The sequence below is a fragment of the Serinus canaria genome, chromosome 9 (assembly GCF_022539315.1).
Source record: "Serinus canaria isolate serCan28SL12 chromosome 9, serCan2020, whole genome shotgun sequence".
NCBI classification, from domain to species: domain Eukaryota; kingdom Metazoa; phylum Chordata; class Aves; order Passeriformes; family Fringillidae; genus Serinus; species Serinus canaria.
Window position 1 is genome coordinate 3793258 of NC_066323.1, and position 27952 is coordinate 3821209.

Sequence of the window (27952 nt, forward strand, 5' to 3'; positions counted from 1 at the left end):
TAGTGGAGCAGCTCAGAATTAAAGAGAATCTCATCAAACTGTGCGTCAAGGCACTACGTGGAGTTTCAGGTGAATCCTGGAAGCCAGGTTGCATAGACAATCTTCAGGGAACTGACTGACCACCATGGGAACTGGGATTTCCTCTCACACAAACCAACAAGCACACAAGTCCACACCAGCACAAGTCTTTCATAACAAGAAATCTCTGCATGCCTCATCTACAAAGTGCCCAACCAGCCCACTCTCATTATTGTTCCTTTCCAATCAATATATTAAATTACTTTCAAAAAGCTTCCACATGCAAGACATGACATTTCTCAAAGTACCAGATAGTGGAAGAAATTACCCTGAAAGCCAGGTTAACCTCCTGGTCCCTCTATCAGCAAGATGCTTGACCCTATATCAGGGAAACAGACAACAGCTCTCCTCAAGATCTGCCCTGACCAGGACCTGCTCTGCTGCACCTCCCCCTGTGATGGATCCCAATGGACATCTCTGGCCAATGCCTTGGCCAAACCACCCAGCAGCACCACTTGATTTCACTGCCTCCAGACCAGAGAGCCCAAACTGGGATGCAAACCCTGTGTGCCTCACACCAGGACCAGAACCAAGATAGCCAGTGGGATTCACCAGGGTCTGCAGAGTTTCAGCTCTGTGAATCTCAGCAGTGGCCACAGCCACCCATGCAGGCGTTGTCACTGTGTCACAAGAAAGGCCACCTGTGGGACAGACAGGTGCTGGGAAGTCTTTGCAGCCCAGCAGCAGCTTGGGGTCAGGAAGAACCAGTACATCTTACAATGAAGGGAAACTGAGCCAAGCTCTGGACCAGTCCCTTCCTGACACAGGAGCATTTGAAATATGGGTCAAGAACAAAGCCTCCTGTTAATAACAGTTTGTCTTGTGCAGTAAAAACATGCAATATTTGGTGCACAAGCTGAATTCCAAACTGCCTGGCCATTTTCCCTTCAACTTTCCAAATTTATTGTAGTATAAGAGCTTGGTCCTCTTTATAGTGCTTAAGTAACTGACACAGCACTTGGTCATGGAGACTCACATCCCCCATCTCCACTGTGTCCCAGGGCAGAGCCAACTCTCACGTGAGCACAGGTTTAACATCTACCTGTGCATCCACAGGACAGTTGTTCCTGCTGAGCCCTCAATTATCAGTCTCCTTTTATTTTGCTGTGCTGCAGGCTTCTGTACTACCTTGCTCCTTCCAAAAGCCAGCTGGCTCTATCACCATCCCACAGTGATTAACCATGCAGGCATCTCCAGAGTATGGATGGCAGAGAGACCACCACTGACAGCATCTCCCAAACTCACAGGGGCCAGAAGCAGATTCTCAACACTGTTGGAGGTAAGAGAGATACCTCCACCTGCTGTAGATAACAGCCAACACCTGCCAAGCAGAGGCACCAGCTTGTGTCCCAAGAGGGTAAAGAAAAAAATAACTGGGGAGGAGGACAGGGGCTGTCATTTGGCCTTGGAGCAAAGCCTAGAAGAAGCACCACTTGCATCTTTGGCCCCCACACCCTTCCCCTGCTCCAGTCACTAGAGAGTACTTCTTCCCTTCCCTTTTATCAGTCAGGCTCACAGATTGAATGTTATCAATTGACAGCTTTAAAGCTAAGGAATTGTATAAATTAAACACAGTCTGAAGCAAATATACTGAGGAGCTAGAATTTATATACACACTAGATATGGGAGCTCTTAGTTATTACCCACTTAAGGCTATGGCACTGATGAATGGTAAGGCCACCCCATCCCTGAAGGCACTTTTCATTACCCACAGTATAGGAATATTGAGAGAGTGTGTGTATGTATCCAGCATGACTGCTCATTTCCATAGTTCTCCATCAGGTTTGCATTCAGTTTATAAAATAAAAAATTACTCCAGGGACACATTTCACTCATTCCAGAACCCTTTCTCTCCCCCAGCCCATATCCTGGCTGCCTGTTTCCTTCTCATTGCCCCGATACTGTAACAATGCCTTTAAATCTGATGGTGCTTATTAAATGAAACAACTTAATTACTATCAATATATAATGTTGTGTACTTCAGCCTCAACCAAGGCGTCTGATCCCATTCTGCTCCTGACCTTTAATGGCCATCAAATCAAAGTAATTTTGGTCAGCTCAGTACAGCTCTGACACATGCCCAGGTCAGGAAGATGAAGGGACACTAATCTACCATGTTACCCTGCCCATTGTTTAATACCTTTTTCAATAGAATCTAATAACTGGAGAAATGCCAGTTTTCTGTCTAGTTTGGGTTAAAACCTCTTTCTCTGAAAATAAATAATTATGGAACATACTGAATAGCCCAGGGTTTACATAATTGGTGCCTCTTAGACAGAGCAATATACTTGCCTTTGAAGTTTGCAAGGAGAGGAATTTAGGAATTCAAATCAGCGGCAGCGCTCCTGAGTGCGCTGCGCTCTCCATCTTGGAGGGGCCAGCACCAAAGCAGGCTTAATTAAGGGAAGTGAAAACCACTTTCGATTCACCAAGGTAACACAACAAGTGCATTGCTTCCTCTGAATTGAGGGGAAAATAGCAGGAATGCTTCCACTCAACAGCAGCTATTCTGCAGGCTGAGACTCAAGTCCTTTGGGAGGGAGATGGGGGGGAAAGAAATCTATCATAAAATAACCAGTAACACAGCACCCTGTGCATAAAGACAACTGGAGTGTTTAGGTTCAAGCATTACTATTTATACATATTGTTTCCTTAGTGTTAAACAAAACGGGTTTTCCCATGCCAAAGCAAGGGATGCTGCCAGGAGAGCTAGACACCCTGTCTGGATGGGACAAATAGCTTGACCTATTGACAGGGCAGCTGGATGCAGCAATATTTTACAGCAGGCTCACTTTGCTAATGCACTTGCACCAGGCCACTCTCAAAGCAACCCACGCTCCAGAAAGAAAAAATGAGTAAAATAAAAAAAACCCAGCAACTTAACTGCACAAAAACATCACATCAAGGCGGATACCAGTGACTCTGGCAAACCAGCCCTGGCTGCATCAAATGCAAGGGCAGGAAACTGGGGAAGCATTCAGGGACTGCCAGGTTTCAAACCAGCCCTGCTCTGCTCTGGTGAAAGAGGGAGGCTACAAATCATATCTGCCCAGCTTTTGAAAACACCAGTCACGGAAGCTGAGCAGAAAACACAGAAGGATGTTTTTGTTAATTACCTGTTTCTCCACTGCCCATTCTTTACCTGAAGTCATTAGTCATGTAAGAGAGCGGGCAGGTAACAAAACCCAGCCACGGAGATTTATAGGGCATCTCTCAACCCCAGGGTCCCGCAGCAGCTTACAGGGTTGGGATTACATCATGCCAGAGCTCTTCAAAGGCTGAGGGGCCAAAACCGCCCTTGGTGCAGCCTCCACTACCCCGCAGGTGCCACTCCAGGTCACGAGGAGTTTTGCAGATCCATAGGGACAGATTCCATCCCTGCCAGCCCCTGTACAGGGGGAGCAGAAGCAGGATGAGTTAGGCTCTGTGCAGCTCTGCACTGCCCATGCTAGGGGAGCAGGGAGGAATGCCATCAGCTCCGGGGGAGTCGTGCGGGTGTAACTCAGAGCGGGATTTGTAATCAATCCTCACGCAGACACTTACTTGAGAAGGAATTCAGGGTTTGGCTGTACATACACCAGAATCACTTCACAACCACTGAATACATTTATGATGTAATTGAATCCCCCAGGGATTTTTCTTAAAGACAAACCTTATCCATTTAGGGTCGATTCTGCATCATTAAAGTTAATGGGAGTTTTGTCACTTACTTCAGAGACAGAGGGGCTGAGAAGAGATGGGGCAGAGCAGATCACTCCACACAACTCATCAGCTGCAGCTCTGCCTGTCAGCTTCCCCAAGAGTCAGGAAAGGGGTGTTTTGCCATTATTTTGGAGAAAAGTTTACTCTTAGAGAGCACAAACAGTGAGACTTGATCAGGAGTCTGTGTCCATACTTTGCCCTCATCCAGGCTGAAGTAAATCCTAAGGGAAGCTGCTGAAATCAGCAGAGAACCAGTCTCAGCCTGGGCAGAGGTCAGCTGGACACAGAGGTGTTTTAGCACTGCCATTATGTGCTTCCCCTACACTGGCTTTGCAAAAAAGAAGTATCCTCTCTCCAGACACACAAAGCTGAAGTGCAAAATATCCTTTTGATTCAGAAGTAAGCACACAAAAGTATTTTTCCTCATAAACTGCCATGCAAACCTTTTCCCTGCCAGCCGTTCTCTGTATCTGATCCCACATCTGTTTGCCCTAGTGGAAAACACTGGTGAGTTTAAATGGCATGAGTCAACTCCCACAACCAAGAAGGGCACAGCCTAGACCACCAAATCACAGCTTATGAGTCTTTCCTAGCATATTCTGAGATAAAAGATCTCAGTTTTATTCAAACAGAGCCAAACCCTGCTGATACCTAATTTTGCTTCTATTACCTCATTAATAACCTACAGACATTTGCAGCTTACACTTCTTTATGTCTGCATTGTGGTTGTCATACCAAGGCACAAGGGCTATATCTTGTTGTATTTGTTTTGGGTTTAATTCCCAGTTCTAGTCTATGCCTCTGCCACCTTTGCAGGGCTGAGCTCAATTAACCCTTTTGTGTTCTCTTTGCAGTGAGCTGCAGCAGCTGACAAGCAATCCATGATCTTTTAACAGCATTAATGTATTCATGTGAAAATATTCATTGACAGCTTTATGTAGCGTGGCAATCACTAAAAGTGGGATTTAAAGTACAAAAGTGGCATTTAGTAGTTGAGTGTAAGGGCACGTTCATGTGTCAGTTAATTGCAAACATGTTTAAAATGTGCATTTTGAGCTAAAAACAAACCTGTAAGTTTAACAAATACTTTTCATATTGGTCAGACTGGCAAAACCAAAAACAAGTTAAAGTAATTTGACCACATCAGGTAAACTCTTTAAAAAAAGGTTTTAAATGGGGGATAAAACTGTTTACAAGTTTTTAACTGTAAAATATTTCTTTTCTTCTTGTATCTTGCCAATATCAATAAAGAAACAACATGTATAAATATATATAAACAGACACTTGGCATAAGAACACATTTCATGAAATATGAGTAATAGAGCAGGAAAATTCAAAGTATATTTCTTTTTTTACTGTACTGAATGGACAGGTTACTGTAAAGAATACATTATGTGCAGATGGATGAAAACACAAAGTGCACGCAGGATCTGCAGGACGTGAACAGGGTGTTCATTTCCAGGTAGAAACGCAAACATTTTGGTTCATTTCAGATCTCACTTACACTGCACTATTTGGTGTCATTTCATTGACTCCCATGTATTTGGACTTGAGTCCAGCAAAGCACTTAAACACATGCTCAGCTTTAAGCGCACAATAGTCCCCTTGAAGTCAAATTAAGCACATATTTACGTGCTTTGCTGGATCGGGGCCATACTACAGATTTACACAGATGTAAGTGAGCTCAGATGAGCTCAAGCCACAATGTTTGTGTCCAGATTCAAATCCAATTGGCAAATGCTTTCAAAAGCCGGAGGTATTTGGATTAGGGGTTTTGGTCCAAGCCAATCTGTAACTTTAGTACCTGAACCCGCTTTTCTTGTGCGCCCAGGACTCCCATCGGCATTAGTGGGAGCTTTGGAGGCACAAGAAGTACAAGAGCAAGACCTCTGGGACTAAAGAGCCAATTTACTTAAACCCAAATTATAACATTTTTTAACCTTTAGATTAAACCAAATTCCCACTAGAGTTCAGCCCTCGCTCCATTACATTTCTCACCCAGCATTTGGATTTTTTGTTTATCGTATTACTATTGCTTTTGGCCAGCATTCACTTTATTATATAACATTAACCTAGGAAAAACTAATGGGCACCATCAAATAGCTGTTAACATAAAGCACTTACAAACAAGTGCCATTAGTGGACCAGCAGACAGCACAGGAACTCATTTATGTTACATCTGTTAACGTTGGATAAACACAGATTTACAACTTTTAAACGGCAAATGATGCCTCAGTCTGGTCAGAAATTAACTTACAGGTTTCTAACAGACTCCACAGGTCCAGCCACAATGTGGGTGCCACTGAACCCCCACTCACTGAACCCAATCCATGGATAAGCCAGCTAAGAGGTGCTGGAGCACACCCTGACACATTTTCACCCATGTGCACACACCAGCCTCTAACCTGGCTGGATTTTTTACCTGGGGCATCAGACACACAGGTCCCTTTCTACACGGTAAAAAAAAAGAAACCTTCAAAGCATCAGGAACAGAAGTTTTCACCCCCCACTCTGCAGCTCTAGCACGCTCTGCACGGATCAGCAGGTTCCTGCTGCTGGTATTGCTCAGAGCAGAGGTGGCTGCTGGCTTTGGGAAGCCTGTGGGTCCCATAAATGTGGCAAACACCAGCACCAACATGGGAAACCCCCCTAGCCCAGCACAAGAAGCTGGAGAGTCCTTTCAGCAATTCCTGCCCTCTCCAGAGGATGCTCCTTATCAGGAGCAGCCTCCAACACAGCCCTCACCCTTGCTGTGGTCAGCAAAGGCCCTGTGGGCCATCTCTGCTGGTTTTATCAGACACCCTTACAGGATTAGCACACCTTTTCTTGCTTGTTAACCCAAACCAGAGCAAGGTGGTGCTATTCAATCACCTCCACCACTGCAAATGCAACAGGCAAAGCTCTCACAGCACACTCTGAGTGCTCAAGAGAAAGGCAGGCCCAGAGCACCCTTAAAACCATCTCCCTTCTCACACACAGCTGACCAGGGCAGCAGGAAACTGAGAAACACACTGGATTCTGCTGCTGCCTGATGGTCACCCAAACCTGCAGCCAGAAATTAACTTATTTCTCCCCTATTTTATAAGTGTTTCTGTACATCAAGGAAAGTACAGACAACACAGCAGAATCAAAGTGCTGGAAGAAGAAACAGCAGAAGGGCTGGCATTAAAGGCTGCAACACAAAGTGAAACTAGATGTGGCATCCAACACCAATTCCCATAACGTTTTAGCTATGGATGGGGAGACTGTGCTGGGAACAGAGTGGTTTATCATTCCCCCGAGCTAATCTCCAACATGATCTGAAAAAGTACACAGGGGAGGAAAAAAACCTCTTCCTCCCATTGCTTTGGGATTTTGTAACCACCACTGAAAAGAAAACCAGCACCAGTAGAAACAATACTAAACAAGTAAAAACTTTGCAGAAAAGAAAAAAGAAAATAAGTTATTTCTCAAGGAAACATGAAATCATTTTTGTAGCATCTACCCAAATTACAGGAGAAATAACATTTTGACACCAGGTCTGGGATGACACCTGGAGACTCCTGCTATAGCATGTGCTTACATCCAGGAGATGGAAACATTCAATTTTGGCTGGAGGCAGCAAAAGCAGCAGCAGGTTTTGCCAAAGCCCAGAATCATCCCCTGGCCCCAACCCACCACTACACCAGCAGTACCTGAGATCACGGCTCCACACAGAGCTTCAGCTAGAGCAGGGTGCAAAACATTCCATGGTGTCTTACAGGACAAACAGCAAAACACTTGGAAGACAAATCCCATGTTCTGCCTAGCCCAGAGCTGACTTTTCTGCTCCTTAATTACCTTGCAAACAAGTGTAAAATGGAGGAGCCAATTTCACCATGATGTGGCACAGCTGAGCAGATTCCTGCACAATCACCCTTAAAATCTTTCTTTTCTCTTTGTACTGAGTGACCTTCACCCCTGTATCTCCCACCACCCCTATGTCCCTTCCCCTCTCAGGCCATCTGACATGTCAGGTGCATGAAAACACCGTGTGAGCTTCTGAAAACCTTAGAAATCCTGTTGTAATCACAGAAAGAAATCAGCTGGACAGCCTGGCTACATGAAAGGCTGGGGAGGACAACATCAGGTGGGGCACAGTCCCAAATTTCTAATACATAATTGCAAAAGCAGACCTCCTGCTCTTCTATATTGCTTTTTGCATTTTTTTTTTCTCCTTGAAAAAAATTGTACCTTAGTTAACTGCCTTTCTTCACTTGAACATTCAGGAAACCAGAAATTATATAACTCCAGTCTAAAATTTACTTTTCCTCAGATGGTGTTCCACATCTCAACAGAGTTTTTAAAGGTATTATATAATTTTTTTAATAATCACCAAGATCAGTGTAGCTGTAATACTGGAAAAATATCCTAAAAACTGACACAGCACCGAGGGCTAGAAAACACAAGAGTGACTGATGGGTAGTCCTGATAATTCTGTATATCAGGAAGTGGAATGAGAGATGGATAGATAACATAATGTTGTTATATAGCCACAAAAACAAGCCTATAAAGATATTCCCAGAAATTAAAGTCCAGGCTGTCTCACCACGATTCTTTGTTGTGAAATAAATGATACCTATGGAAGAATGCAAACCCCAAGGACACACTGAAATACAAAAGAAGAGGAAAGGAATCCTTATTTTAAAGAATTGAAGAGAAAAATCCTTATTTTAAAGAATTGAAACTATTTTCAATTCTTTAGAATAGAACTGAAGAGAAGAGAAAAATCCTTATTTTAAAGAATTGGAAATATTTTCCACTTCTGAGTGTTATACACTAAAGACCTTGACAGAGTGAAGATTGCCCTGTATCTGCTTTCCCCACCTCTGGATGGATCCCAGGAGGAACAGCCAGCCCTGAGTCCACCCCCTGCCAAAATGGGCTCTGCTCTCCCACCAGTTTTATACCAGTTTAGCTCCTGTGCTCTGGGGCTGCTCCTTTAGCATTCTAAGAGGAAAAAACACCCTTTGAGCCGGGGCTGTCTGTGAGGCTCCTGCAGCTGACAGAAGGCACAGGCTGGGGAAAAGGTCTGTCTGCTCCTGCTCCTCTGACGGTCGAGGAAAAGGTATCATGGAGAAGAAGGGGAAAAGAAGCCTCAAGAATGAGAGTTTGGCTGCAAACCCCACCAGTGAAACACACTTTCTCTTGCTAGCCTCCTGCAGAATATGTCTTCAAGCTATTGGCAGATTTGGACATACATAAAATATCTTCTGCTAATACATTTTCACGTTAAGTTGATCCAGATACTTTCTGAAATTAAGTACCTTCTTCCAGCTTAATGTGTATTAGCCATGTACTTCTATTAACTCAGCCCAGTGTCAAAATACAGCAGTAGAGGTTAATATTTGGATGTAGCTATTTTTCTAGCCATTCATATCACTTTTATTTCCTTTCCTTTTTTGTTCTTTCCTTAACCTCTTTTTTACTGCTGTTAAATTCCTTGCTTTCATTTTTGCAGGAGTTCAGCCTTCCAGCCCACTCCCCGATGCTGTTAGACATCAGCTCGGGCTCAGACTTATTACTTCTGATATGTCACTCCTCAGGCAGGGAGCCTAAAGCAACACTGCTCCCTCCAGCCCTCGCAGGCTTCAGCTGGATCCTCACCAACCCATGGAGCACAGCTATTTCTGCAGCAGGAGCACAGAGGGAATATGTGGACCTGAAGAGTCAGCCCAGCACCTTAATTTACACCAATCCTCTGAAACAGGAGGCTAAGCAGGAGGTCAAGATGCACAGAGGTGATTTAGCCATGTTAGCTTGCTGAGATCCTGTATAAATATATTTTTATATATTTGTATATAACTGGTATGGCACTGGGGAAGCAGAGGAAAGCAGGAGAACAGCATATTCAGGGCCTATTTCATATAGGAAAAGCACCAATCATCTCTTAAAACAGATGTCCCAAATTATTCCTGTGCAGAAAGGTGCCAGCAGAGCTGATTTGTTTGGCTCCTTCTGCTCAGGGGTCTGACAACAATCCATCAGACACGTCCCATTTCCCAGTCCTCTTCCCCCCACCACCCCTGCTTACTCTCTGGTTACCTGCACCTCATTTCCAGTGCTTCCTTCCCTGCTGACAGTGGGACTCAGCCCTTCTTTCTAGGAACACTGACAGGATGAGTTTGATAACCAACTGGCTGTCATATGTACAAGGTGCATAAACAAAGTGGGTAAAAAGACATTAAATATTTTCTTACTCTCTCTACTCTGTGGCACCAGGAAGTACAACACATGAAAAGGAAATCCAGTCATTGGGATGAATATTCCTTTTTTTTCTCTAGTTTCTTCACCTTTTTTCTTTCCCACGGTGGTCTCTGCATTCCCGTGTTTCATTCAAGCTTCATAAATAGTACTGGGCAATGATGAGGTCTAAATTCTGTTCAAAACCCCAGAAAGGGCTTTTAAGGTTATATCTGAGTCCCCAGACCAGTTAGAACTGGAAGAAGAAATGTCTGTGATTTAGTGTCTAATAAACAAACCACCAAGGTCAAGATGGCATCTTCTCCCATATCCAGAACCACTTCCCTCAACATTTTGAGCTGTTGCATGTATCAGCAGTACTCCCTCCAGAGCCATGTTTAATTTTCCTTCCATAAATGACTTCCCAAAGAGAAGTGGGTGTGAATTATTACATTGTAAAATAGATTTTTAAAAGATGGGCCATGCCAAGCGTAAAATAGTTATTGTGTGAGGAGCAAACATAGTGGAGGTTTATCTTGTGAATTCTGGACCTAGGTTTACACATAGCCAAAAGGCTGAGGGACAAGTGATTTTAATAGCCTGGTTTAGAAAATGAGCCTGGAGACTGTGATGATCACCTCACCTGTAAAAAACAGGTGTATTATTAATTTGTAACCAGGGTTATTTCTAATTTGAAATACATCTTAAATGTATTTCAAATTAGAAATGCTTAGCCTCCCAAAAATAAGTGTATGTTGCTCATCCCAGGACCTGTGTCAAGCTATTCCTGTTTTCTATTCCTGTTTTATTTAAAGGACTATCCCTTCCAAGGGCTACCCAGCCACACTGGGCTCAACCTCCAGCCTCCCACAGCAGAGCTGAGAGCTGTTGCCGTGTCCTGCCCAATGGTCTGGTCCAAAAGTCAATCCAGGTCTGATCCATTTTGGGAACCTGGAGTGTGTGGCACTGCTTCCCACAGCAGATCCAAGAGCTGTTGGACCTTGGCTTCCAACATTTCTCCCCGTTTACAAAAGGTTGTATCGAAAACCGTTACGCTGGTAACAAAATTGCAATCAGAAGTCCGGAAATTGCTAAATAAAGCCCATTTTACTGCTTAACTTCAAGGAAAACCATAAAATTATCAGTCCTCCCTTTCCTCGATATATTTTCTTCGCAGTTTGCGATGCTCCGTGGGGTATTTCGCTATGTGAACTCCGTGACAGTTTGGCTCCAAATTATCCGAACATAAAACCGAGCTTATGGAGCCTCACTCAGAGGTTGTGTGGACCCTTTTTATTGGCAGGGACTTGAAAAGAACCTTAATAAACCTTATAGGCTTGAGGGACTTTTTGGTTGCTGGCTCTTGCCAGCTGCACCGCTCAGGTCCCTCTGGCAGCGCCCGCGTGGAAGGCGGGCTGGAACCACAACCCAGGGGTTTTATAGGGCTGGATTACCTGCCGGTGTTGCCTCCTTCCTTCCCTGAGAATCTCAGAGCTATTTTCTTTGAAAGCAAGCAGGTGATGCTGCAAGGATACTCATAGCTTAATGCAGCTTGATCACCAAGATTATGGACACGGCCAAAAATAATAGGGTCAGTTAAAACAGAGCCAGGGGGGCCATTTGCTGGTAGGGGAAAGGGCTGATGTGATTAAAGCTGAAGCACGTCCACCAGTGTGCAAGCCATGGAGTCCTGACTCTGGATTTTCCTTAAAGCATCCATTTCTCCTCAGGATTTTATTACTGCCTCCAGTGATGCAGTAATTGCATGTGTAGGGCAGCAGGCCCCAAGTTTAATCTGCATTTCTCAGGGCCTAAGCTCTGTGCAGGCTGCCCGTGTTTGCATAGAGCTCAGCACAACAGGCTGGCTGCATTCTGTGGTTGCTGTTTTAATTCAAGTTATAATAAATAATAATGTCAGGCTGGAAGTAAATCTTCTGTGTTTGGTCCATGACTGATCCGTCAGCTTGGTGCGTGGTAGAAGCCCCAGCTGGGAAGGTTTGCTGTATCCCATCCTGGGTCTTATTCTGCACCACCCCTTCTGGCCCTGTCTCAACTCAGTTCTCACTCAGGGCATTGGTATAGTACAGATAATTTCACCTCTTCTCTCATTCTGAGGCTGGTCACTGATATCAAAGACACTGCACGGGTTTGTTCACTCAAATCTCTCTGACCTGCATCCTCTGGAGTGACCTAGTGCATCATTTCTTCATTCCTCAGTTACCTTGGCTTTACCAGGAAGCACAAGCTCCTGGACAGTAAGTATTGAGGCAGAGCATAACTGCTTAACAGCATTTGCACAGGCAGCCAGTGGCTGCTGAAATATTGTTTTCTATATGAACTGAAAGAATCAGGATGAATATCTCATGCTGTTTATATTTTACAATTAAGTCTTCATTATTGCTGTAAATCATCATTATCATGGCACAGTAACAATGAAACAGCAAAACTAAAAACCATGCAGTTAGCTCAGATACAGCTGATATCACTTTGCTTTTCAGTGTTGTATATTCTTAAACCAATGCTCCATGCCAGTCCCTGTAGCCAAAAATACATCAAGAGCCTAAAAAAAGTAAAATAGAAACATCACTTCAAAATTATTTCAAACAACATATTTCCTTTTTTTTTTTCCTCTTTATACAGAGCCACAAAGAGAATGGGAAAGATTAAAATTCACCAAAAGCATTGCTTAATTCCTCACCAAGGTGCAAGTAAATAAAATGTGCCACGGTAAGTTCGAATTGCAAAGAGTTTTCAAGAGGGAAAGGTGAATCATTTCTGTCAAACGCTGAAAATGTTAAATGGTTTTTAAATCAAAAGTATAGGCACCACCAGTGACTCAAGCTGTGCTTTAGACATGTTTGGGGTGATTTTTTTCCAGCAGTCAGTGCTTGTCTCTCGCACACCTTCTGTTTGTCTGAGATGAAATCGGGAGGCAATAAATGGAGCACTTACTGGAGGAACCAGGTACCTCCAGCAGCAGAGCTATTTGCTCAGAAGGTACAAATTCAGGCTGTTTGGAGAACCACAGTCCCTGGAATGGAGAGCCCTGCAGTGCAAGCCAGGGGTGCTGGACCCCTCCCACATCCCCCAAGTGACCACCTCAGCCCTCAGAGGTCCTCAACCCACGGGAGAGATGGAGCACGGTGGGAAACAAGGATTCAGACTCACCACAGTCCCCCCATCAGCAGCGTTCATGTTTCATCCTAATGGCTAAAATGACTCTTAAATGAGGCCAGATTATAGGCCCAACCTAATTCACTTAGACTGATGTAAATCCAGGTATCTGTTACAGCGTCACGTGTTGGGGCTCACCGCAGAGCAAAAGCTGCTGATAACCCCCCTCCCCCAAGGATGAAGGGAAGCAGATTCCTCCCAGCCAGACCCAGACCCAGTCCAAGGCCCGTTGAAGTCGGTACAAGCTCCTTCAGCTCCAGTGGGTTTGGGATAAGGCCCGCAGTGAGCTCTGGGCCAGCTCTGCTGCCAAAACGCAAAATCCTTTTCCATTGGCTTTGCCAGTTTGGTGTTAATACATGTGTGAAGGAGCTTGGGGCAGGGGAGGAAGTTTTTGAGGGTTTGTTTTTTTTTAACTGAGGAATGATTTCACCCTTGCCAGCATGTGGACTTTGTGCAAAAGAGCGGGAGAGGAGGCAGGAGATCTTTTTCCTGAAGCCATCAGCTCCCTGCTGCAGCATCCCAGCTGAGGATGGATGTGTCCATCACAGGAACCCCTGGGTCCCTAAGGCCAGCTTAATCCCCCTCTCTGTGCTGCAGAAGGGCATATCAGGAGCCATGGGTGGGCATCAGCACAGAGCCCTGCTCACCACACCCAGCTGAAACAAAAGGAGGGCTGATAAATATGGGATGTGGGAGAAAAGTATTCCTTGGACACCAGCAAGCCTCCAATCGCAGTATAACAGGACCTGCTGGAAGATGGTGTCATTTTTATCCCATTTTCCCTATAAAACAACACTGCCTGAGCCACCCTTCAGCTTTCTCTGCCACTCAGCACTTTCCCCACTGCCGAGTTTTATGTTGCACATGTCCCACACAAGATGCTGTTGCCCCTTTGGCTTTCCAGGGGAAGGGCTCTGCCTTCCTGTGGCTTTCAGAGCATGTAGCCCGGCCGGTCTCAGAATTAAACTGGGGCTTTTCTAGGCTGCCTCAGTATAAACAGTTTCAGTAAGGCACATGTTATACGGTAAGATCATCTGAAACCAAACATTTTCCCACTGCACACAATAAACATCCATAATAAATTACATTATACAAAATATATTTATGGCTAATTTTTTAATTTAAACCACCTGGGAAATTTTTGTTAGGCTGGTTGATATGAAGGTCTCAGTATTCTGGTAATCTAATGATATCTAATAGACAAAATAGTATGATGTTACAGCAGTCTCAAAGCTTTCATTTTCTGTATCCTTCTCAGAGATCAAACTGGCAGAACTCATATTTTTTGAAATTTTATACATAATTGGTGATGCAATTGCCAAAAATAACCTATTCATAGAAGTCTTGCTCTTCTGGTTTCTAACTTACTGTAATCACGGAACAGTGCAGCGCGCTGCTTTGCAATGGAATATGGGTTTGGGTCAGGGAGCAAGGGCTACGATTGTGGGGCAGTTTCCATTCTGTGGATTATTTTACAGGCAATTTAAATTTAGTTTGGAGTTTAAACAGGGCTAAAATATAGTGCACCCATTCAGACATAAAAGCAATTCTTCAGAAAAGAAACAAAGCTGTAACTTGGGTATATTTCTTTCCTGAACCAAAATTTTGCTCCAATATAAGATTTTCTAAACAAAAGCTATCGCTGTCAAAGGAGACAAGAGTGCTTCTGTTGCATAAATTAAGCCCAGAACTGTAATCCTTCCACCATAAAACTCTCATGCTCATCACAGACCAGCAAGATTTCCAAAAAGACTCAAGATCGTCCCAGATCTCTCTCTAGCCAATACAAATCCCAGCTCAAGCCGTGCTGCGGATCTGCAACGAGCACCGACAGCTTGGTAGTTGCTGCACTCATTTTAAAGTGCAGCCCATAGCTTTAGCTACTTCCTTGCCTCCTGTTGTTCCTGGGACTTGGAGGCCATGTGGTACATTTCAGCCTTAACTCTGAATTTCCTTTATTCAGAGATCAAACTCTGACATTCCCTCAAGGTAGAGGGGGTTATGTCGTTGTGTATATCCCAGTTTAAAAGATAATGCTTCACTGAAACAGACCACAGCATTAAACCCTGAAATAAAACGAATTGTATTTCACTTCCCAACTCTTATTGCTGGATTAACTCACATTTCTTTCTCTTTGTTACATATTTAGCACCAAATACAATATTCATTGCAGCCTAGCTTCCCTCCTCCCACACGTATCCGTGGCTGCCCTTTCTTCCAGCAGCACTGGAGAAGGCAATGCCTCGGCACAGCCTGGAAATGCAAACAAAAGGGAGGGAACAGAAAGTCAATGAGTGATCAGACAGGCTTTCCTTATACCCTGAGAATTTTGATTTTTTTTTTTTTATTTAAAATGGCAGTGCAAAGAGACATAGTCCTGGGGACAGCAACACCCACTTCTCCTTAGCTTCTCCATACCCTTCCCCACCTTGCTGCTTCTCTGCCAGCAAACACCTCCTTCCAGCAGATCCTGCAGCCAAGGGGTCCTGGAGGTGCTTCCTGATGCTCACTGGTCTGTACCATGATCTCTGCTGGTCTTGGCTGGGTGTTAAGAACAGCAGCAGTAACCTGTTGCACAGGAACATGGCAGGAACCCACTGGAAATCCATCACAGGGCAATGATCAAACCACCAAGCCCAGCCCTGCTCTCTGTACCCACACCTCAGCTCCTTCCCATCTTTGAAAAACCCATCACTGCCCTTGCCCTCAGAGCTGGGCACTTGTGAGGGTGCCTGTGATCCAGGTAAGCAGTGCTGAGGATGGAAAACACTTTGTGCCAGATGTTGGTTCTGCATGGTCGGAGCTGAACCTGGGTTTTTTAATGACCATTTCGTTTTTAAGTGCATTCCTGTGATCCCAGCCTTGAGCTTATGTCTCCATATGAAACTGCACTGCTTTAACTGGGTGCATAGATTATAAAACCAGGAAGAGTGGTCTGGTCTGCTACCCCTGTACAACACAGGCTACAGGAATTCCCTAAATTAATTCCTGTTTGGATTAGCTCATATCTTTTTAGAAAAACAGCCAACCTTAATTAAGACAAAGGAATTCCACTGATGTTGAAACCCACCCAGCTCTCAGTAAATAGTTTTACCAGTTAAATACCTTCACTACTTAAAATATAAACCTCATTTCTAGTCTGCATTTGTCCAGTTCTAGCTCTACTGAATAGCATGACACTTGCATCTGCTAGTTTGAAAACCATGTGGGATTAAACCTCTTTCTGCTCTTCATAAGCCACTTCTTGCCTAACTAAACTGAAGTGATGTAAAACTGATTGTATTAAATTACAGCAAAAGAACACTGACTTGCTCCAAAAATGACAGCAAACCTAGTTAAATTTTAAATAAACAAATATTATGAATTCTTGGTTGGAAACCTAAGTGTCTGAACAAGCCCTTCCAAAGCTAAAGTACATTTGTTTAAAAAGTGGTTTACTGCAAAGCGAGGCTTTTCTGTGGACAAGGTTTCATTAGCTGAGATTTATAAAACTCCATCTGCTTCCCCACTGCCCTTTCCTCATCCACCTGGGGCGGGAGCAACCACCAACACTTTCTTTCTTCCACCACATACCTGTCCTGGCAGAAAATTCATTCCAATATCTTCTCCAGCAACTCAGACAGCTTTATCAGTGATCTGTGCTCCCCAGGACAGGCAGAAATGCCTTCTCTGCCCAGCCACCTTTACTTCCATGGGAAGGCAATAAATATTTTACAATGGATATTCCTGCCATGGAAGCACACAATTAGTGTATTTGGGAAGCATCCCAGGGAACAACACCCTGCATATCAGTACTGTGCTCCCTACAGAGCATTTGAGAGCCTTTGTGGGTGTGCAGATGTTGGTGACATGACTGCAAGCACCCCAGGAGCCTGTGCACACCACACTCTCTCTCTAAACCATACACTGTACATTTATTATTTACAATTACAAATATCAAATGGATTTACCTGCTTTTCTCTGTAGTGCACACACAGACACAGCTATTATGCACATAAATAAATATATCTCCGTGGCATAAGCAGAAAAGTATGTTCTGAACACATGTGTGTGCACACATCTCCATAAGCACAGCCACATCCACACTTACTGAAATAAGTAGGTGAATAGGTGAATATGAACACTAATAGCCATTTATGGCAAACAACAATGAAAGCTGTCCCTGGAGCCTGCCTAGGGTAGGGCAGCCAAAATGATTGAGTATGTACAGGGCACTGCTGCAGCAATGGCACTCACTTGGGCCTCCTTTTAGAAATGATTAATATTTAACCGACTTGGTGAACCTGGCTTTGGTTTTAGTTATGATTAGATAACAGGGCGCACAGAGCTGTCCCTCTGAGGACTTGGTGGGATGTCCAAGCAGCTGTCAGTCGGGCTTTGTGAGAAGACAGACAGAAAGTGAGAAGGGGAGAGATAGGAGACAGTGAAAAACAAAAAAAAACCAAAAGTGCTCAGCTCCGTTTGTGTTTGTTTGGAAAGAAAAGGGGGAAAAGCAGCCCGAGAGGCCGGTGTAATAAGATGCTGTAGCTTTCATGAAAGAGGTGAAATAATTTTAAACACAGACACACAATGAGTTTATTTATTTAGAAAGTTGTTAAATAGAGTCTGGGAATTCAAATATTCAATGTTGACATTGTACAGAGCTGGCGGGGAGCCAGCCCCAGCTCTCCAGAGGGACCCAATGGCCACGGCGCCCAGGCCCTCGCCCCTCCCAGCCACTAACTAGGTAAAAGCCATTAGTTATACCCACAAGCAATATCTGAATCCCAGTCAAATAATGTTGCCTCAGCCAGCCAACTTCAAAGGCGTGTAAGTGTGTTTGGCTTTTTAGTGCTGGAACTGCAGCAATATGTCACACTTTTGAAAGAGTTTTGTAAACAGTTCCTTCCCCTTTGTAGAAACATTTCTTAAGTTTCTTGTACCCCATGTAAACAGCGTTAATTAACAAGGGTTACATTTTTCATTTACAAGCAGGGCTGTATTAATAACGGGCTCGCCTTTGGACCGTCCTTTTCCTTTGTGTCCTTTCCCTGCCCAGCCCCGCGGCCGGCCCGGGGTGGCCCGGGAGCAGCCAGGAGGCACCGCAGGGCTCAGCCACGCAGGAAAAGCTAGTCCCAAATCCAGGGATGGCTGATGGCCCTGAGTAAGAGAGAAGGATAGAAAGTGGGGAGAGGGAAAAAAGGGAAGGAAGGGGAAAAATAGAGGAGGGGGGAAAGAAAAGAAAAGACAGAAAAGAAAGAACAAGAAAAGAAAAGAAAAGAAAAGAAAAGAAAAACAGAAAGAAAAGAAAAGAAAAGAAAAGAAAAGAAAGAAAGAAAAGACAAGAAAAGAAAAGAAAAGAAAAGAACAGAACAGAAAAGAAAAGAAAAAAAAGAAAAAAGAAAAGAAAAGAAAAGAAAAGAAAGAACAGAAAAAGAACAGAAAGAAAAGAAAAGAAAAGAAAAGAAAAGAAAGCAGAGGAGAGAAGGAATGAAGGAAGGGCAGAAAGAGGGAGCGAAAAGCCACACGCGCGCTCTCCGCCCTGAAAAGGGTTAATGAAGCGCCTGGTGAAAATATGCCCGGCATATAATGGGATTGTCTGGCCCGTCCCCGCAGCCCCCCGTGCCCGCGCCCGCCGCGCAGGAGCCGCCCGGGGACAGAGCCGCGCCGGGGATGCCCCGGGCAGGACCGGGCCGGGCCGGGCGGTTCCGAGCCGGGCCGAGCCCGGTGCCGGGGCGGTGCCGGCCCGCGGCAGCAGCGGCGGCGGGGCCGAGCCGGGTGGGGCGGGGTGCGAGGGACAGAGGGACAGACGGACCGAGGGACAGAGGGACCGCCGGCCGCCAGCGCTGCTGCCCCCGCGCCGCCCGGGGCATCGGCAGCCGGTGCCCGCGGCGGTGCAGGCGCCCGGAGGCAGAGGCGATGGTAAAGCGATGGCAAATAAACGGCCTCGCCGAGAGGGCCGGCAGCCGGGACACGGCAAACATCTCCCTGCTCGAAAACAAATTCCCGGACAGTCTTAAACAGGCAAATAAACTTGCCGGCTCTGTTTTTCAATCAAGCCTTTTAAGTACTAGACTGAGGCAAATTACAGGCGCAGGAAAACCTGCTGAAACTTAGGAAAGTGCTATTTTACTATCTCAGATGGTTAGAGGGATCTGGATCTACCTTGACTGCACTAAATTGCCTGTAAAAAAGTGGTGATAAAGTGTAAAAGTAACAAGTGCCTCCTTATTCACGTGTGTTCCCCTAATCTGATCACCTTCTGTCTCTTTATGAGGCTACTGGGTGGCTGGGGCTACCCCGGGCCGGCTGCAGGGCTGCGGCGGCCCGTGCTGGGGCGGGGGTTATTCGGGGATACGGTTTCACCAGGCGGGCACGAACCCACCCGAGTGGAAAAGCAGCAGCCCCGGGGGCCGGGGCCTGTCCCGGAGCGCTGATGCCCGCGCAGGTGCAGCGCGGCTGCGGCCGGCCGGGCCCGCACCCCCCGGGCCCGCTCCCGCACCCCGCTCCTCACCGCCTGCCTCCCGAGAGCGTGGCGGGCAGACCGACTTTGGCGAGCGCTTTCCCTTATTTTTACAGCTGGACATTTAAAAAATTCACTGGCTATTCCCCGCGTGGCTCTTTTTTGTTCCTTCTGAATTATTTTTCTATTTTTTTTTTTTTTAAGAGGGGGGCAAAGCCTCAAAATTATTTTTCAACAATTTTACTCTGAGGTCAAGAAAATACCCTTCAGGTATTCTCCCTTAATTGGGAGGGAAAAGCTTGGCTGGGTATTGGCGACAGTCACGCAATCGGGGCTATTTTTTTGTTTCACACATAAAGCAATAAAAGTGAAATAATACAAGAAATCCGCTTTATCCAGATCTGTATCTTTATCCACCTAAAATGGTGAAGACTGCAAAGTATTTTCCTATTCCTAATTCTGACAGAAAGAACTGAAAAGCTAAAACCTTTTTCTCTCGAACGACTAAATTAAAGAGGTCGCCTCCAGCCCTCCTTCCACTTGCCATGAAACTGAGACGGTCTTCGGGGGGGAAAGAAGCAGCTTTTCAGAACACAAAAAAGAAATAAATCCCGGCTTTTTAAATATGATTTCCTTTATGAGTCGATTGTAACTGAAGGATTATTTAATGCAACACATCTGTCTAGGAGGGGAAAGCGCTGCTGCCGCTGCTGCTGCTGCTGCTGCTGCAAGACGCGCAAAGTTTGCAGTCGATCGGATCTCGCCCGCGGAGCTGGAGCCGGAGCAGGAGCAGCAGCAGGAACCCTGCATCGCTGCACAGCGAGCAAAGCAAGGGAGAGGCGAGGAAACCTGACGGATTTTGTCGGGGATGGGAGATTTTTTCCCCCCATAATTAGCTCCAAAGCATGGATGGCAACCTTGAGATTTAAAAATATATTTGTTTTTAAATTGAGGGCGCTGGACTATCCACTTTGAGATCACTTAATCAAACGCAGGTTGCTGCTGTTGTTCAGGTTCAGAGAAAAACTGATGATGATCCAGAGACATCTTTCACTCCCCCTTTTCCACGCTTCTCTATTTTTTCCCCCTTCACAAATAAAAAGTAAATAAGCATCTGCTTTTTACGTCACGCAACTTATGCAACATTTCATCTGACTTTTTTTCCTCCTACCCATTTTTTTTCACTCGGGAATGTGAGTTGCCATCGCCATGGATATCAAATGAAACTTGCCCAGATGTGTCAGAGAAAATAAAGACATCAGTTGCTTTTAAAATAGGACGCGAAAGCTGGCGAAGTTTTGTTGTTGAATCCCTCATTTTTAAAAAAATAATAAAATTTAAAAATTTTTTAAAAAGAAAAAAGGAGCCCCAACACTGCAGCAGTTAAATGCAGAGATCCCTATCATAAAGGAGAAACAGATGGGGTGAGCGTAAGACAAATAATTAAGTAAGTCGGGCTTTGCGTGTGGACTGCCGAGCCCTCGCCTCGCGGAACACAGACCTTCGGGCGGCCAAACTGTGTAAAAAAGTGCTGGAAAAGCGCCTGAAATTACAACATTTACATCAACTTTTCGCGGGTGACTCCAGCGGGCTGGGAGGCGCTCCGCTCTGCCCGGCGGCCCCGCTGTCCCCCGCCGAACCGCGCGGGGCATCCCGGCCACGCGGAGCGGCCCCGCCCGCCCCACGCTCGCTCCGCTCCGGGTTCCGTGCCCGCGGGGAGCCGCTTTTGGCTACAAACCCTCTGGCGAGCCCGGGGAATACCCGGCAGCTCCGCACCGGCTACCTGCGCCCGCGGCTCGCCGCCTCCCCCGCGGAGCCGGCGCTGCCCCTCCGCGCTCGCCGCCCCCCCCGCGGCCCCCGGCCCTGCGACAGCCCACAGCGCCCACTATAGGGCCCGCAGCCTCTCGCACCCCCCCTCCCCCGACCCCCCCCCCCACTCCAGCCCCCGGCGGCAGCAGCAACTTCCAGCGCTCGCCACTGAACTTTTCCTCAACTCCTTCCCCACCTCCCGCCGGCCGCCCGCAGCCCCCGGCCCGGCTCCGGCAGCCTCACCCCCCACCCCGGTCCCCTCCGCCGCCCGCCGAGCCGAGCCGAGCCGGGCCGGGCCGGGCCGGGCCGGCAGGCTGGGAGGGGATGCTGCAGGTTGCCTGCGAGCTCCGCGCCGCACCAGACATGTCTATGCAACATGGCAGAGAGGGAGGGTGAAAAGCCAAGAGAAAGGGGTATTGCACCTACTTGCGGCCAGCTTCCTCGCCCTGCCCTTGGATCTCATGCTGCCAGTCCGGCGGCCGATGCTGGCGTGGGCTTGGGGTAGGGGGGGGCTTTTTTTTTTTTCCTCCCGGAGCTTTTCCTCCTTTTTCGCTCCCCCTCTCCCTCTCTCCTCTCCCTCTCCCGCACACACACTCTCCCTTTCTCTCAATCCCGGCTCGCTATCTCTCCAGCATTGTCAGTTTGGACACCTTCGCACATGCGCACGGGCGGCTCCCCCCCGCTCTTCAACATTTCAGCGCCGCCAAAAAAAAGTTTGCAGCGATCCATCACCGCCGGTGGGGACCCTGACAGCCGGCACCGGGGCCGGGACGGGCCGGGACGAGGCGCGCAGCCGCCGCCGGGCTGCGCCACCGCGGCCGCGGGGCAGCCGCTCCGCCGCCTGCGCACCCGGGAGGGGTTACAGCGGGGGAGATCCGCGCTCCCGCGGGGCTAGGGCTGGGGGGAGAAGTGACACCTTTTTTTCTGGTTTTTTTTTTTTTGTTTTTTTTAATGGGATATTAATGCTGTTCTGGAGTCTTTGCAACGTTTAAATAGTTTATTCTCACCCGGCAGCGATTACCGTAGATCTTTCCGCATATACAGGCAGAGAGATATAATTTGATTACATGTTTTATTATGTATGCGTACCATGAAATCGTACACTTTCCCGGCTCGCACACTTTTTCGCCACCTTGAACTCGGCTCAGCCACCACCAGTTGGGCAGAAAAAAAGGCTTTTTAAAAACAGTAACACCGACAGCTCTAATCTGTTTTAATTACAGGGTTTGCCAATCAAAGAGGGAGTGCGCAGAAATTGGGAACTCCTTTAGGGGATGGCTGTGTCCGAGGTATGAATCAATCCAAACTACGTATAGATTTTCCCCCGGTACAACCTCCTTGCATTAAACAGTTTTGTTCAATACCTTCCATGCGCTATTTATGTTCCCATTAATATCTGTTGCAAATCCTGCCAGACACCATAAAAGAAAATTACAATCTTTCAGACTCGGGGCTGCGCCAGTACATACACGCTGCTCAACTTTTTGTTTTAATAAAATCCTCAGCATCTCCCCTTCCCCCTTCAATCCCACCTCCCGGCTGCCGGTGCTGCGGATCGGGGCCGCCCGCGGAGCCCCCCCCGCCCGGCGCCCTCGGCACCCCACCGGTGACAGCCCCGCGCGTGGGGCGGGGGCACCGCGGGTCCCACGCTGCTGCCCCGAACGCCCGGCAGACAGGAACAAGCGCTTGAACCCGCACTGCGGAGCCGTCTTTGATGCCAATCGTTCTTTTTAATTTGTAACTTGGAGGGGGTTTCTGTGTGGGTTTTTTTTCTTTTTTTTAAGGACACGCAGCTGCTGTCTGCTCGCAGCCCCCCGCAGCCGGGCAGGGGCGCACCTAACGCCCCGGTGAAGGAGGGGCAGGAGGGGCAGGAGGGGCAGGAGGGGCAGGAGGGGCAGGAGGGCAGGGGCCTCTCCCAAGCCCCTGCACCCACCGGGGTGACTTGTCCCGCCTGTCCCGGGAGGATCTGGGCCACTCCGTCCCGTCGGAGGCAGGGCCGGGACGGCCGGGGAGCGGCCGCGGGTTGAGCCGGGGATGCGCGGGGGATGCGTGGGGCCGGGCCGGGGGCTGGGGCTGCTCTCGGGGTCCCGGCACTGCCCGACCCCCGACCTTGCTCGCAAACAGCGCCTTTCCTTGCAGGGCGGCACCGAGTTGTCCCCAGATCACCCCTCACACACCCCCAGACCTGCGGCGCCGGGTCACTTGGGAAAAACGCAAACGCCCGTGAACTTGCAAAGTCCAACCGCGCCCCCGGTTCAAGCGGAGACCCCGCAAAGCCGCCGCCCGGGCAGAGATGCGCCTCCTTCCCGGTGCCCGGGGAACCGCTCGCAGCCGGGCGGCCGAGCCCCGTGCGGGGCCGGGGACACAGATGCGGCTTTACCGGGCGGGCAGCCCTGACCCCGGCCGTGCCCGCCTGTCACCGCCACCTGCCCGCCGTCACAGCGGCCCCCGGAGCCCGGCAGGTGCCGCGCCGTCCGCCCGGGGCTCCGGCCGCCGTCCCGGGCCGCCCCCGGCCCCCCCCGCCGCCAGCCCGGCGGCCCCGGCATCGCCCGCTCGGCCCCGCCAGGTTCGCCCCCTTCCCCGAAAAGTGCCGGGCAGCGCCCCGGGAATTCCGTTTCGTTGTGCGGGGAAGCTCCCCAGCGCCGGCTGCCTCTGCTCCCTCCCCGGTGGGAAGAGACCGGCGGCGGGGATGCGGGCTCTCTTTCAGCAGATCCACGGCCAGAAAGAGAGATTAAAATTTGGGGAAATATTTTTCCGGATGGAGGGGTGGAAATAAATCTATTTCTAATACGGGCTGGGAGACCAAAGACACCCCCTCATACACAGGTTTCAGGGCATTCCCCGTAACAGGAAATTTTCTCTTCCTTACATTATAATTGAGCAAGCTCCGCAGTCTACTTGGAGAAAAGTTGGAATTCTTTATCGAGGTATTTGTTGTGCTATTGTCTTTGTGCAGTGAACTTTACATCGTGTTATTCAATCTCAATCTATATTCTCCTAGCTACCAGTAAGATTAATTTAATCATTGTAATGCAATTATTAATACTGTTTACCCAACGCTTGATTTCAGGTTTGCTGGTAAGAAATTAAGCTTCTTGCTGGGTGACCGAAAAGCTATGCAGGGATTTCCAGCCCACGTCGAAATAAAACAGTCCTCTTTATTTAGTCTCAGAACTCCAGCTTTCAGCCACGGGCTCAATTAGCCAAAATGGAAACAATTTTCATTCATTGCAATAACTCACTGTTCTGCTGATCACTTTCAAAATATACACTTTATTATTATATGCTGACCTCGGTGCCGCGAAGTGGCAAGGCTAGAAAGAGGCAGAGGGATCTCTCCAGCCCCCTTGGGCTGTAATTATTAGAAATTAATTGGGTTCAGGACCCTGGGTAGCATGGGTAAATTAATAGCTTGTCTGGTTGTTTAAATCCGAATTCTCAGTCCACAGGAGAGCAGGGGAGGGAGGCTCTCCCTCCCCAAACCCTCCCCGGGAGAGCGCGGCAGGGCTGGGGCAGCGCGGAGCCGCCGGCTGATTTCCCTCCTTCTTTTCACCAACGCATTGTTTTCGGGGAGCTATTTAGGGGTTAAAAATCAAAAATAAAGATCCTGTATACTTGGAGCTGTCGTGCGGGAGTAAAAGTGAAAAGGGAGCCTTAGGCAAAAGGAAATTACTGCAAGCCCGCGTGACCTTTCCGAGAGGTAATCAATCAAGTGATCAACAGGGATATTTATCATTGCTAGATGGGGCTACTTTACAAATGCACAGGAGGGGGGGCGGGGGGATACACACACACACAAAAGTTTGGATAAACCCGATAAGTCTGAAGACAAGTACGGAGACTTTAATCACTGGGAAGATTGTACATTTTCTTTTCTGAGCTCTCAGAAGGAAAGAGAAGGAGAAAACCGCTGCAAAGTTTCCCAGCAGAAAACTCCTCCTGTACTAGGTGTTCACATGGAAGCTGTCCACTTTGCTTTGCAGTCCTGGGAAAGGCTGGAAACGACAGATGTGATTTAAAAAAAAAAAAAAAGGCTCCAAATACAAGGGAAAATAATAGCTAGAGATTGAGGCTTTGATAACTGGGCTCGGTGTTTGTTTTTATGTAATGTGTTTTTATTTGCTGGCTTGAAACTCGGAGCTGTGGAGCTCAGCTCTGCCTCTAGTCGCCGAAAGGGTTAAGGCCGAAAACAAAACAAAAAAAAAAAAAAAAAACAACCCACCCCATGCCCCCTACTATATGAAATCAGCGATCTGGTTCAATTAAACTTGCTCTCCGTAGCATAAAGCATCCACCACAATACAGGCAATGAAATCCAGCAATAAAAGCCCATGCATTTTCTGCACAGTTTCCTTCTCCCTTGTAAAACATGCCGTCGTGTAAGCACCAGACATTTAATTTTGCTTCCTATAACTTACCGGATTCCTTAACAAACCTACTCTGACCACTTTTTCTTTTTTTCTTTTTTTTTTTTTTTCTCTCCCCCTTTCCTTTATTTTTTTCCTGCTTTGCGCTGTGCTCCACGCACACGCCGGCACAAAAGCCTCACTGTCTGCGCCCTGCGCTGCTGCCTCCAAACGACTTTAGAGGCGCGGGAGCGCCCGCGGAGCCCCCGCCGCCCCTCGGGAGCGTTGCTCGAGCCGCGCTTGCGAAGAGATCCGCGGGGAGCGGCTGCGCGCCCGAGGGCCGGAGGCTGAGCGCGGAGCAGCCGTCTCCGCCGGGGGGGCGCGCCTGGCCCTTGCGCGGCCCTTGCGCGGCCCCGCGCGCTCCCACAGCCCCTGCGCGCCCCTGCGCGGGCTCGCCCGGCCCTTGCGCGCCCCTGCGCGCCGCACCGCGGTCTGCGGCGCCCCCTCGCGGCCGAGGCGCCACACTGCAGGGCGCGGGCGGGAGGGTGCGCTCCCCGCGCTGCGGAGAGGCGAGGAAAACCTCCAAAAAAATGGGTTTGGGAGGAACGCGGGCTCAGAGTCCGGTACCGGCGCCTGCCGAGAAGCGGAGCCGGCTCGGGGCTTGGAGCGAGGCTGTCCCTGGTGGAAGCGGAGCTGGAAACACGCGGCCGCCAGCAATGAAATGCATTCACGGACGGGGAGACGCGCACAGCGCAGCGGCCAGCCCTGCACAGCCCTCCCCGAGAAATGCTGCCCAGTGAAAATGGAGCAGGATGCCAGCTGTGAAGAAGGTCTTGTTTCTGCCTGTAGGAAGGATCTGGATTTCCACAACACTGAGACTGAAAGAAAAACAGAGGAAAACGAACAGGCCAGAGGCAAGATTGAAAGCACGGTGTAGAGGCCGCTGTGGTAAATGGGGACATCAGAGAACTGAACTTGATTTTCTGCTTCCTGGCAGATTTCCTGTGGTGCTTTGGTGTTTGGCTGCATTCCCCCACCCCTCACCTGAAATGGACAGAGGCACCCCCAAACCCAAAAGCTGGAGGTCTCTGTTTTAAGATGCACAGCAGGGTTGTTTGCCTCTGTCCTCAGTCCCATTAGAAGATGGTGATGCAGGACCATCCCTGAACAAGCAACAGGACTCACGTGTTATCTAACTGAAACAAAAATAGTCATTTACCCCTGTGCCAAAGAGAGGTGCAATCAATATTCCAAACTCAAGCTCTTTTCCAAGAGTAAAAGCATTTTCTGGCCAAAAATGTCATATCCTCATATCCTCAGGAGGTTACCCCCAGCTCTTCTTAAAGGAGCGTCAGTGGAGAATGTAACTGGAAAAATTAAAGAGTAGGAGGGGGAAAGTAATTACAGGCCACTAGAGAAAAACAAACATGTTCTGAATGTAGACAAAACATTGAACAGAGGGGAATTAATAGTATTGCTAATCAAAAGGGAAAAATGTCAGGAAAGATCAACAGAAAGTGAACATCCTATTTAAAGCAAAAATAGAAACAATCAAAATGACAGCGAAACGCAGAAGTGGGGAGGAATTTGAAAAGCAACCTGAAAGCAAAATAAAGGAATGGAACACATTTTACTCAGCACACGATGACAGTGAAAGCTGATGCGTGAATACTTTAGAAAACTGAAGTCCCACCATGAAGGTGTGCAGCACCTGAGAGAAAACCTCAGAAATCAAGAGTTCAGTGATTGATACCATTGGGCCAGGCTGGCTCCCATTCTGCAAAGTGAACTGGGCAAAGCTGGAAAATCCCTGCAGAGCATGAAAGGGGATTTTCCAGTATGTCCCATAACCTTCCCCTTCCTGCCTGGCCTCCCCAGTGATTTCCAGAAGGAAGGAGCTGGGGACTGGTGAGATCTGGGCTTTGAGGAGCTGTTGTCTCCTTTGGCCAAAGCTAAGAAGATGAACAGCAGGGGCTGCTCAGCTCTAGCCAGTCACTAAAACACTCTGGTGAAGCCCAGTGTTTTTGGCTGAAGCCATGTTCTGAAGCAGGCCATGAAGGCTTGGGAAGATTTGGATATTAAGCTGTCTAAAGATATGTTTTAAAATATTTAAAGCTGTTTAAAAATATGACAAAATGTTAGGAGTAAAATTGCAGTGGGATGATGGCAGACAGGCTTCCAGAGCTGGTAGTGCTGAAAT

The 27952-nt window shown here is 47.7% G+C and overlaps 1 protein-coding gene across 2 annotated transcripts in view; it reads right to left on the minus strand.

Moving 5' to 3' along the window:
• Positions 1 to 22016, minus strand: part of MECOM (MDS1 and EVI1 complex locus) — a 325352-nt gene extending 303336 nt beyond the window's left edge. For both annotated transcript variants that reach the window (XM_050978108.1, XM_050978107.1), the window contains exon 1: positions 21833 to 22016. In XM_050978108.1, the coding sequence (XP_050834065.1) occupies positions 21833 to 21869 (37 nt within the window). In that variant the 5' untranslated portion in view covers positions 21870 to 22016. The remainder of the gene's footprint in view (positions 1 to 21832) is intronic.
• Between the last annotated feature and the right edge of the window lie 5936 nt (positions 22017 to 27952).